At 42.7% G+C, this 13,093-nt stretch overlaps 1 protein-coding gene across 1 annotated transcript in view; it reads right to left on the reverse strand.

Moving 5' to 3' along the window:
- Window positions 1-234: 234 nt before the first annotated feature.
- The window catches only part of LAPTM4B (lysosomal protein transmembrane 4 beta), a 63,818-nt gene continuing 50,959 nt past the window's right edge, over window positions 235-13,093 (reverse strand). Inside the window, exon 7 of the mRNA XM_024115904.3 lies at window positions 235-1,556. Within this exon, the coding sequence (XP_023971672.1) occupies window positions 1,479-1,556 (78 nt within the window). The 3' untranslated portion in view covers window positions 235-1,478. The remainder of the gene's footprint in view (window positions 1,557-13,093) is intronic.

The raw sequence follows: 13,093 nt of genomic DNA on the forward strand, positions 1-13,093 counted from the left end.
TTTTTTTTTTTTTTTTTTTTGCGGTACGCGGGCCTCTCACTGCTGTGGCCTCTCCCGCTGCGGAGCGCAGGCTCCGGACGCGCGGGCTCAGCGGCCACGGCTCACGGGCCCAGCCGCTCCGCGGCACGTGGGATCCTCCCGGACCGGGGCACAAACCCGCGTCCCCTGCATTGGCAGGCGGACTCTCAACCACTGCGCCACCAGGGAAGCCCCGATGCTCTGATTTTACCAGCACTGAAATATTAAAAAAAACATATGTGTGAGACAAGCCATAAAACCTCCTCCTTAGGCCAAACCGTGTCTAATGCAGCCCCACTTGGGCAAGAAGGGCTCCCAGGCACAATCACCAGAGTCAAAAGGTGGTTTTCTTGGATGTGGGCAAATCTCACTTTAATTGCAAATGGCTTCATTTACAGCACATTCAATAATGAACAAACAGGAGAGCTGTGACTTTGGAACATGTGAATATATAAAAGTCCCTTGAATTCAGTAGTCAAGATAAGGGCATTTCACAAGGAAAGCACCCCTGCCACCTCCCGTCTTTCCGAAGACTGTTTTACACTCATTTTAAAAGATGACAAGGCATGCTCAGAAGTTCAAAGTAGTAGGATGTGCCTTGCAGGGAGAGAAGAAAACCTTTTTTCAGATTGTTGGGTAAATACATATCAGCAATTCCACTTAACAAAGGCTGAGGGATGTCCTCCCTGAGTCAGGCTAGGGCAGAACACTTAATGAAAGGGGGCTCTGAGCGGGGATGGGAAGGAAACTGCGAGAAAGGGAGAACCTGATACCACACGGTACCAACCAGTTCCCCTCTAACACGCCACACTGTGACCCCAGACGTGGGTGCACAAGAGCAGCCACCGGGGTGGTGACTGAGTGTCCTCGCTGCCGGGAATTGACAAAGGGTCTCAATTTAGCCCGTGGACAAAATCCTTGACCAGCGAACTCAAACTGTCACTGAATTTAAATCGTAAAGGCTCTAAGGAAATTCTTGTTTTATTTATGTGTATATGTGGACTCCTTACACGATTCCTCTTCTCCTAAGGGTTTGTTCTATACACTGGAATGGCCTAAGAGAAGCATTGTATAATTCTGATTTTATTTTACGCTTTCAGAAGAGAAAGGAGGGAACGGAGAGAACAGTGTCACAAATTCTTCAGCTCTGGGGCTCAGCACGTACAACAGACTCCTCGGACAGAAGGGTCATCCGGATTGTTGGCTAGTTTCAATGCCGAGCAAAGACTAGGGGAGCCCACCGCACTCGCACAGAAAGAATTCTACAGTTACTCTATCACAGTGCTCTAGCTAAGCATATGTTTCAAACTACAGAGAGTCTCAACTTAACATCTAAAATTTTAAATTGTAGCATTTCAGCAACAAATAAACTCAGCTCGTCTCAGAAGTAAAATTGAAGAACTATTGCTCTGATGTATGGAAGTCAAGCTGTTGCTGTCAGCTACGCCCCACTTCCAGGCTTAGGCAGACACGTAAGGTGGTGGCGGCTCCTTGGTGGCGCCATTCACAGTGGCATCATCGTACGGGGGTAAGAGCACCTGGGAAGAAGAAAAGACACGGGTTAGTGTTTAAAGGTGCACACACATTCCCCTGAGCTTTAATTTTAATTGAACTTTTCCCATATCCTGTACCAATGTCAATTTTCCAGCAAGTGGCTAGACTTTGATGAGAGACTTTTTGAATCCTTAAAGAAGCAGAGGGAAGGGATTTTTAGACCTTTCTGAGTTTTCCAAACCATGTCCACTTGTACCTGGATGTCACAGTGCCTGTGGGGTCCAAAGGGCTGTGCCTCTAGGACAAGGAAGGAGGCGGTGGTGGCTCTGAAGAGGAAAAAAGGCTGCAGGGTGATGTGTATGTGTGTACACTCAAATAGGGCAGGCGCCTGATTGACCAAGGGGCCCCTCATGGTGACGCCTGAGCAGCGGACTGGGAAACACAAGGGCTTTGGTACCAACCTGGACTCAAAGCAGGGCTCAGCCGCATCTGATGAGCAACACCATGGGTAGGTTAGCTAACCTCAATATCTATGCCTGCACAATCGGGATAGCTGAGAATTAGAGGTCTATAAAATACCTAACATACTGTGTGATACACACCTGACATGGCAGATGTTATCTGTAAACGGCTAGAGAGGAACGAATAAGTATCAGCATTAAGTTGATTAATAACGTTTCTGTTCACATTTCAAGTATAAAAACAATTGCATGTAATTGTTTATGAACTGTCAACCTAAAAAAACGTTGCCTGACGTAGTTACAAAACAGAGAGAATATCAACTCGATATGATTAGCCTTTATTCAGTCAACTAACATTTATTATACACCTACTATGTGACAGTTCCTGCCCTTAGGAAATCAGAGATGAGATGAGTTAAAACCTTACTCAGCTCGGGCTTCCCTGGTGGCGCAGTGGTTAAGAATCCACCTGCCAGTGCAAGGGACACGGGTTTGAGCCCTGGTCTGGGAAGACCCCACATGCCGCCGAGCAGCTGAGCCCGTGCGCCACAACTACTGAGCCTGCGCTCTAGAGCCCGCGAGCCACAACTACTGAGCCCGAGTGCCACAACTACTGAAGCCTGAGTGCCTAGAGCCCGTGCTCTGCAACAAGAGAAGCTACCGCAATGAGAAGCCTGCACGCCGCAACAAAGAGTAACCCCTGCTCGCCGCAACTAGAGAAAGCCCACGCGCAGCAACAAAGACCCAACACAGCCAAAAATAAATAAATAAATTTATTTAAAAAAAAAAAACCACTATAAATGGAGACGTCTTTTTCCTTTTGTTTTTTTGGCTCCTTTGTGGGGCAGTGGGTAGGAAGCAAGGGGCACAGTATTCATGAGAGCACAATAGCTCACGAGACCCATGACTGTTGATAACACATCAGTAACAGTCCCTCAAAGCTGCTTTACAATTAAGATGAGCTTGGCAGGATGAAGTTATCACTCCACTCCCTTCTCTGGCCTCAAGAAAATATTAGAACGCAAGACTGCATAGTTGAGACTGATGCTGTTAGAGGGATAATCCTAAAGCTGTCCTTATTTATTCAAAGGACAAAAAAAAGCAAACCACTGGTAAACTTAGATTTTAAATACTACCCCGCAAGTCACAAATGACTGTCATAGAGCAAAGTGGAGTGACATCACAGTTGAGAAACGCTACAGTTATAAACAGCAGAGCCCCTGAAGACTTTCAAATCCAGGGATGACAAAACCAGATTTATGTTTTAGATCCACCTGACAGCAACAGAGAGAAAAAACTGAAGAGAAAGTAGAGTTCGAGGCTAGAGGCTAAAAGCCTAACTCTAACAAGTTTAAAGATGACCCCTCAGTTACAGGCTTGGGTGATTAAGTGGACATTGCTACCATTCACTAGAATCTAAGAAAAGAAGCAGATACAGAAGAAACGGAGTGAGCTCTTTAGTGTGACCTCTCTCTGGAGATGACCACAGGATGACTGGGGACATGGGCACGGAGCTGATCTGGGTCACAAAATCTAAGCTACTTCCTTCAACTCAGTAAAAAAAAAAAAAAAAAAAAAAGAGAGAGCAAGACAAACGATTTGTTAAATACTGTTCTTTCATTTCGACAAATGCTGGTCGTACTATGTACCAGGCACTGAGGATACCACACCACTGACACTTGTAAGGTCTGAGCCAGCAGACAGCTTATGTGCTAGCGGAGGAGTCTGATAAACAGAGTTTATCTTCCACGGCAAAGTGCAGAGCTTCTCAACCGGTGTCCATTCACAACAGTGTGCCATACAAATGCTGCAATGTTCTGTTTGCCACCACGTTGAGAAGACTGGGGTACCCTGGGGTAGTAGCCGAGAGCATGGACTGTGGAGTCAACCGTGTGGGCCAACAAACTTCCCAACTCGGAGGCCTTGGGCCAGTCACTTCTTTAAGCCTCAGCTTCCTCATCTGTAAATGGGGACGATAGCCAGTCTGTCTCACAAGGTTAATGAAATGAATAAGCCCAAGTAATGTGCTTATTATTAGCACAGTACATGGCATGCACTAAGGCTCAACAAATCTGAATTTTATTCCATACATTTGTGAAAGGATGAGATGGCTTGCTGTATTGATCACAATACAAAATAAGACAAATGAATGTTAAAATGACCCAGAAATAAGGCAAAATAGAAATTTTGGGGGTTATCAAGTTTTTATTTCTGTATATGGATGGATGGATACATATATACATATTTTGACAAATAAGTATAGAGAGAGAGAGGGAAAGAGGTAAGTAAGGAGGAGGGGGTGTGTGTTACTTTTTTTCTGGCAGTAAACTAAAACAGGACTTTATAGAATGGATCTTTGTATGAAAGATAGTTTCTTATCTTTGCTTAAGAGCTTTAGCTGCGGTTTTTCAACACGTTAGCAACTATTTTGCAAGTGAATTATTCTCTTATTGATTTCCACTATAGTTTGTTAAATATAAGCTGGATTTAGAACTACTGGCAAAATAATAAATATGGGAGAATGAAAACTTTCTCAGGAAAAAAATATCCTTATAAAAAGGACCAAAAGATTAGGTGCTGCTCTTTGCCATTCCACCTGCAGGGGGAGAAAGCTCTATGCAGGCCCTAAGTAGGGTTATTAAATCCCTTGGGATGGTTCAAATAGTTGTCCTACAAACACCTAGAAAACTCGGCTTAAATTGCCACGAAGGCAGGGGTCTGTGAACAATACGGGCCAAATCTGGCCCTCTGCCTGTTTTTTGTATGGCCTGAGGGCTCAGAATGGTTTTTACATTTTTTAAAAGAAAAACGTTTCGTGATGTGTGAAAATTATATAAAACTCAAATTTCAGTGCAACACAGCCACACTTGCTTGTCTATGTATGTTATACAACTGCTTTCACACTACAACAGCAGGGCTGAATAGCTATGACAGAGATCATATGGCCCGCAAAGCCTAAAATATTTACTATCTGGCTTTTACAGAAAAAAGTTTGCCTCCACCTGCACCAAGGAAAAGCATTACCCTGAATTCTGACTTTGGAAGATGTGATAATATCAGATGTGAAAGTACAAAGCCCCAAAACAATCGTGTCATTTAGAGGCACTTGAATCTTCCAATGGTCCATTTAAATTAATCCCAAGTAGCCAAAATATTTTTTTCCTTTACCATTTGTTACACCCCTAAGAGTCTACAATGTACCTTGTTTAAAACAGGCAGCATTTACATTGACACCACACTTGCCTACTTAGATGTGAGCTTCCTTTACTCAGGCCAAACAGGAAAGGGGGGATAGGTGAACCATGAATCTCCAAGATTAACTGAAATAGCCATCTGGGCATTTGCGACAGGATCATCGCAAACAGGAAGTTTGGGCTTATCTTTAAGGCATTTAGAATAACTGTTTCCAAACTTTTAAAATAACTCCACCTATAACATATGCCAGTAAACACACACATACACATAACCATTTATTTCTGATTCTAAGGTACACATTTTTGCACATTTTAACGCCTGAATTTAGGCCGTGCCTTGTAACTGACAGCACCTAACAATAAGAAGCACCTAAGATCATGGTGCAATTTACAACCAATGGCATCTTGTACTCAATTCAACACACCAGGAGTCAGGAAGAACATAAACAAATTTGGAAGATCCTAGTGAAACCTTCCCCCACCTACAGAAGGAATAATTTCCAAAGACAAATAAGGTGGAAAGTAATTGTATCCTCAATTCACTGAAGAACCAGTATAAACTGTCCTCACCTGATTTTATAGGAGGAAGTCATTATTTCCCTTAATTCTCAGCAGAGAAGCTACTCAAATTCTCTCACAGATTATACTTACAATATAGAATTCATACTTCAAATCTTTTGAATTGGGTCAAAAATCCTCACTGGTGAGATATTTGGGCAGGAAACACCAAACTAATACCGTAGCCCAAATTGAAAGCTAAGATGCACTAAAATATCTCATGTTCAAATAAATATATCTGAAGTAACTATATTTAAAAATATGTAACTTTATCAAAATCAGTATCTTAAGAACTACATTTTAATCTAAAATAAAATATATAACTATTGAGGAAGTAGAGGGGATGCCCTATCACAGGCATCTCAGCTGCTTCCTCTCCCCCTAGCCTGAATGTGCTACGCCGCCTACTGTGCACATCTCTTTTGGGATGGGGTTCTACCCTGTGTGTCGCACGGGCTGCCAACCAGGCCGTGCTCAGCTGACTGTGCTCAGTGGCTGCCAGGGTACTTTGGCTGGAAGGACCGCTCAGAACCTCAGATCTCAGACTCCCATTTTACCTGTTCTCCTTCCCCACACACTTCCCTCCCTCGAATTAATGAAAAGGGAGAAATATCTTCTGCTTTGTTTTCTAGTATTCAAGAAATCAATCGCGTAATTTCCTATTACAATCTAATCTGTTGTCTACAAGCTTTGCTTTTTCACAGCTGTAGCTGCAACACAAACTTCTATATTCTTTTAAAACATCATAAGCCTTTTAAAAACATCATAAGACTTTCTTCTGCTGTTACACTGCTCATAATTTTTATGGCAATAAGGACATTTTATCAAGTGGGCACACCCCTATTTAATCAAACCGGTTCCCAACTACTAGACAATGAAATTGGATACTTTTGCTGTTAAAAAACTGCCGCATGAATATCTTATACACTTTTTTTTTTTTACTACTTCCTTAAGATAAATTCCCAGAAACTTCCTTAGAATGCTGAAAAATAAAATAAAATTCAATGTCTCCTTTGTCCCTAGAGTAAAATCAACATGGATTCTATTTTGGACATGTGGGATAAAATAAGTCAAGTTCTGAGTGTGTTTTAAAGTAAAACACAATGAAAATAGAGGGTGATTTTATAATTGATTCACTGCAAAGCTACTCTAAATTTTTCTTACGTGCTATTATAGGAGGATTACAACTGAGCGACTGATTAATATCCTTTATTCATGTTCACAGTGAAAACTGGGTTTATTTGAACTGTTCTTCCAGAACTTTTAGGTGTCAATTATCTATGTGTTGAATTGACTGCTCCAGTTGTTCTCTGGATGAAATAACTGGAAGCTTATATGGGTCAGAGATAATTTCCATCAGATTAGTTTATTTTTTTCAAAAGCTGTATTTTACTGAAGGAGGGAGAGAAACACGAGCTGAGTTAACATCGCACACTGTCAGCTTGCAACACGGAATACGTTAAAGCAGGGGAAACGCTTTCCAGAGGAAATCTCAGCGGGCATCCAGTCCAACCTTATCCACGACGCTTTTCTATCAGAACCAACAGACAAGTCTGTCTGAAGCCACGTGCACATATGAAGCTATTAGGAAAATGCGTGGAGCTGAGTTACAGAAGGGAGGGCGATCTAACACAACAAGGACCTACTGTATTGCTCAATATTGTGTAACAACCCAAATAGGAAAAGAACTAGAAAAAAAAATAGATATATGTATATGTATGTATGTACGTATGAATGAATAAATAAATAAATAAGGCAGCTGCCTTGGTGTCACCAAGTTTACTTCTAACTTTTCTTCTACCTCTTTCTTTAATCCACCCTCCCATTCCTTCCCCTGTGCTAGAGAGCAAAAACCAAGGAAACAGAACAAAAAGTCTCACTGTTTTGAAAGTCTGTGACTTGACTTGAGAAGAATCATCAAAATGAATTACTTTCCTGTTTCACTCCTCCTTGCCCTGGTCAATGCCCCGACAGCAGCCAACAGGGAAGAACACCCAGCCCTGGCGGCAGTCTGCACAGATGACAGTCTAGGAGGAGGGTGGCGGGTAAAGAAAGACGAGCCAGGCTGCGAAGGTTGTGATCCCCCCTTCGCTCCCCGGGCAGGCACCAGCGGTGTGGCCGTGGGAAGGTACCCACTTGGTAATTTCCTCTTTTGTACCCAGGGATCTACTTCAAGGACCCTTGTGAGACTGAGTCCGTATACAGAAAGCCCGCAGCGCAGAGCCTGGCAGACGGCAACCACTACCTAAGTGTCTGGGGAGAAACCCACAGTACAAAAAGCTACAGAGCGGGAGACAGGACGGAGGCAGAGAAGAGCGGAGCCTCACCGGAGTTCTTCAGCGCTCGGCTGGATGACACCTGTGGGAACACCGCTAAGCAGATGAGAGAGGGTCAGTTAACTTTCAAGGTCTGGTCCTACCATTAACGTTTCAAGTCACAGTCACAGACCAGACACGTCCGGGGCTTCATGCTTGCTCCGTGGCCCCTCATTATCAACTATCGCTGCTACCTCTGACAGCCCTCTTCAAATCCTGTCCCCCTCCCCTCCTCCTCAGGCCCTCTGCATCAGAACTGCATCGTCTTCATCACTGTAGTGATCTGCACTACGGACATGGTCTCCTGGCTGCTCTCTCTGCTTATCTGGGATGTCACCCAGTCTATATCAAAACCGCTCACATTTTTTAAATTAAGAAAAAAAAAAAAGCAAAAGCAAAAGCCTGTATCATACAAACTACTAAATTACAAGTGAAAAGAGATATCTAAAATTGAGGTATTACGAATCAGATGTCTCTCTTGTATTCCAGTACTTACTAGGCCAGAAGCTTCAGAGCCAATAACTCACAGGCTGGAGTTTCAAATCCTCTACAAGTCCTATAACTGGAGAGCCTTCTCCCCCCGGCCCCCTCCCCACTGCCTCCTGGACCCCCTGGTTCATACAGGCAGGTGACAGTGGTGAAAGGTCTGTTTTGTGAGGTATGTTTAACGTACAAGAATCTGAAATGCCCAGGACTGAAAGTGATCTTCTGGGCCAGCCTCGTTACCGCCTTTAAACGAAGCCTTCCTCACACAGTTTCCGAAAATCAGTTATGACTTTTCTGAAGAATCTGCAAGATGATGACTATACATTCATCTTGGGAACAGTCTAGTTTCTCAGGTATGAAGGACCTTCGGAAGTCTAAAAAATCTCTCCTGCTATCAGTTTAGTTCATTCCCTCCCCTTCTGTCTCTGGGGGTGGGATGTGGGAAAAGAATAAACACAACTCATGTCACCTAGTCAAGAACTTGTTTCTAATCACATGTAATCTATGCCTAGGAAGTAATGAACAAACTCGTTTTTAAAAGCAACAGGAGGGAAAAAAAACAATGGAATTTTTCATGCACAATTTTTGAAAGTCATTGAGACGACTACTAAATAAATCCACCCCACCTCCAACCCTTCTCAGTCAACTGAGAGTGTTTTGTGGCTTTCTGACAGCCCAAGGTCAGCCTTAATTAATCTCAGCCTCTCAGGGATATCTACAGGGAAATGACTGCTAGGGAGATAATCTGGCTTTCACCGGGTCACTGACATTTTTCTTAACTGTGTTTTTCAAGCAGTCAGGCTCAAAAGGCAGCCCCACACAACAAAACACTTTTTTTTTTTGCCATGCCCCATGGCTTGTGGGATCTTAGTTCCCCGACCAGGGGCTGAACCCGGTCTCAGGCAGTTAAAGTCCTACCCACTGGACCGCCAGGCAATTCCCGGCAAAACACTTTTTGAAGTCAGAACAATAGACCTGTATATAGTGTTCACCAAGATTAGCACCTGCAATATGATATGGCATAACGGACTCCATGAAGTTTAAAATTTTCCTATTTATCCCTAAATAGCCATTTTCCTACATTGCCCAAGACTATGATCCTTTTATCTGAAATCAGAATTTCGGATACTATTTTGGATAAACATTCATCTCACTGCTTTTAAAGTGCCCCAATTGATTCCCTCCTCACGGATTTAACACAACACTGGGTACTGCCATGACTCAAGTCTGCACTGGTATTAGCAGATTAAAAGGGTTTTTCAAATCTCGATTTACATACATTTTTTTTCAATTTATTTATTCATTTTTGGCTGTGCTGGGTCTTTGTTTCTGCGCGAGGGCCTTCTCCAGTTGCGGCGAGTGGGGGCCATTCCTCATCGCGGCGCGCGGGCCTCTCACTGTCGCGGCCTCTCTTGTTGCGGAGCACGGGCTCCAGATGCGCAGGCTCAGCAGTTGTGGCTCACCGGCCCAGTTTCTCCGCGGCATGTGGGATCCTCCCAGACCAGGGCTCGAACCAGTGTCCCCTGCGTTGGCAGGCAGACTCTCAACCACTGTGCCACCAGGGAAGCCCCATGTATAAATTTTAAGGTGAAAGAAATCTGTTTCTACTATTTAGTATTTTAACACATTTTTCCTCTTAAGGCCAGATTTTGATGAAGGTAGGGGAGAGAATGTGGTATTATGTAATATATATCCAGAATGTGATTTCTATTGAATACAATGTTCTAAAGGGAAGGTTGCATCTCTCTAGGGTACCTAACCGTGTATGGCAGTGACTCAAAGGGACACCTTGGGATATTTTAAATTTCCAGGGAGAACACTACAAAGCCTGTTAGGTACGACACTAACTGCTACTCTGAAGTTGTCTGGACCTGACTACTTAATGAAATGAACAGCTAGGTATGTCTTCTGGCCTAAGGACATCATGAAAAAAATACCAAGACCCTAAAAGGCATTAGGAACTAACAGAGTTTGTGACCTCTCTGTCTTAAGGCATTTCTTTCAAAGGTTTTTGCTTTGGTCTAGTTAGGAAACTGGAGCAATTAATCCATAGAATGATCTCCAATATATAATAACGCTATCTATTCTCCCTGAGTAGTATTTGGAAAAGTAGATACCTGGCTAATAATATTTAGCCAGGTATACTTCTCTAAAACAGGTGTACTGTTTTAGAGAAGAAAAAAGCAGCACATGTATTTTCTACCAACAAGAGCCCCAGTATCTTTCCACAGAGATCACCCTGAGACTCTTCAGCCTGGGAGAAAAGCCATCTGGCTTAATACTTGATAGGAAGTGAAAGACACAACGTGTCCGTGTGGATTCCCAATAAAGACATGGACAAAAGAGAAACATACATGATGACACACTATGAGGATCTTAATATAGCTATGGAGACCAGGGAAAATGACAGAACTAGATCATTCCAGGCCCCACTTAGGATCTCAGAGTGAGGCTCCAGTATTTTTTTTTTTTTTTAATTAGAACTCCTTTAGTTCTTGAACTCCTTTAGTACTAGGCAAAACAACCTTTAAATAGGCAGAGCCCTCTTTAAAAAAAAAAAATCTATTCTCCAGCCCTAGAAATACAGATTATGGTCTCTACTGAAAGGAAGCAGGGGTCCTTGGAGAAAGAGCTGATTCCAGGTGTGGAACAGGATATGGACAAGATGAGCCCAGAACAGCAGGAAGCGATCACACTACCACAGTTGTGTAAAAAGACTCAGACGCCAACTTGAAGAGGCTCCAACTGGGCAAAGACGGCATAATTAGAACACTCATAAGGATGTTAGCTACGCTGTAGCTGTTTAGAGGAAGATTTTGGTTTTCCCCTTAGAAAGTCTAGGTATGGAATAGTAGGTAAATTTTATTTAGGCTAAAAATAGCTGTACTTTTCAACAGAACATCCCCAGCTCTTCTAATAACAGGCCTCTTTTCATTAGTTCATTTATCACTTAAAAACAAAACAAAACAAAACAAAAAAACCCTCACTGGTCATCACTAGAGAATGATGGACCAACTTGTCATTTTGAAAACAGATAAAGAGAACAAAAGCATATATATTTATCACTGTCCCAAGTACCACTGGGTAACTAAATACTACACGAGGGAAAGTTTCTCTTTATAGAAATATTCCAGCTAATAAATGAAAAATGATAGCATGTCATCATATTGCAATTCCTAATGAACTGATGATACCAAGGGTTGCTGACATCCCAGAAAGACAGAATCAACCAGACATCACCTGCCTCCTGATGGAAGAAAAATTATCAACTATAAAGCAACCTTACAAAAAAAGGAAAATGGGAATATAAATATAGGAAGCGTTTAGATCCAACTACTAATTTACTGGAAATGGAGAGATCTATATTATAGGTGTGCAACCAGTAAAATCTAGTTTGTGGGCCAGTTGTTTCTTAAAAAAAATTACAAAGTCTTAAAATGCATACTGACCCACAGATCCTGTTTCAAATAAACTGCTAGGAAAATTAATATGAGTTGAATGAAAATCTAAATACTCACTGGATATTTTATATTAAGGAATTATTTTTTAGATATAATAAGTACTCCTTAGAAAAATATCCACAATACCATTATTTTTAAATATTTATTTATTTTTGGCCGCGTTGGGTCTTCGGTGCTGCGCGCGGGCTTTCTCTAGTTGTGTCAGGCGGGGACTACTCTTCACTGTTGTGTGCGGGCTTCTCATTGCGGTGGCTTCTCTTGTTGTGGAGCACAGGCTCACGCTCAGGCTTCAGTAGTGGTGGCGCGTGGGCTCAGCAGCCGTGGCTCACAGGCTCTAGAGCGCAGGCTCAGTAGTTGTGGCGCACGGGCTTAGTTGCTCCGTGGCATGTGGGATCTTCCCGGACCAGGGATCGAACCTGTGTCCCCTGCATTGGCAGGTGGATTCTTAACCACTGCGCCCCAGGGAAGCCCTATTTTTTAAAAAACAATCTTTAAAAATGCTGCCAGAAAGCTGAGACTTCACGTGGTGATCTATCCCTATTTTGAAGTGGACTATCCGTGCAAGCTATGAGAAATGGTAAAACTCCCTTCCCCAGAAATACCATTCTTTGTTTTAAAAAGGAAAAAAAGGTTCGCTGTGAACTTTTAGAAAGTAGAAACATATCATCAGTTTCCTTATCTTAAAAATGGCAAGTTGATACAGAATGACTAAGAAGATAATGACCAATAATAATGATCATCAAGCAATTCCCCAGGACCTTCTGTCAACACACAAGGAAACAATCACAGCTGGCATTAGTCCATGGTCCCAAACCCTAGTTACTACAAACTACTGCCAAGCTGGAAGCCTTTCTGAAGAAAGGTCTATTATTAGAAGAGCTAGGATGTCCAGCTGGAAAGTACAACTATTTTTGAGTGTATGTTAGCCTAAATACAGCTTACCTGCTATCCATACCTAATTCTGAATCTTTCAAAGGGCGGAAAATAAAACTTCCTCTAAAAAGCTAGTTGGATAGGGCTTCCCTGGTGGCGCAGTGGTTGAGAGTCCACCTGCCGATGCAGGAGACACGGGTTCGCACCCCGGTCCGGGAGGATCCCACATGCCA

This window comes from Physeter macrocephalus, chromosome 15 (assembly GCF_002837175.3).
Source record: "Physeter macrocephalus isolate SW-GA chromosome 15, ASM283717v5, whole genome shotgun sequence".
Lineage (NCBI taxonomy): Eukaryota > Metazoa > Chordata > Mammalia > Artiodactyla > Physeteridae > Physeter > Physeter macrocephalus.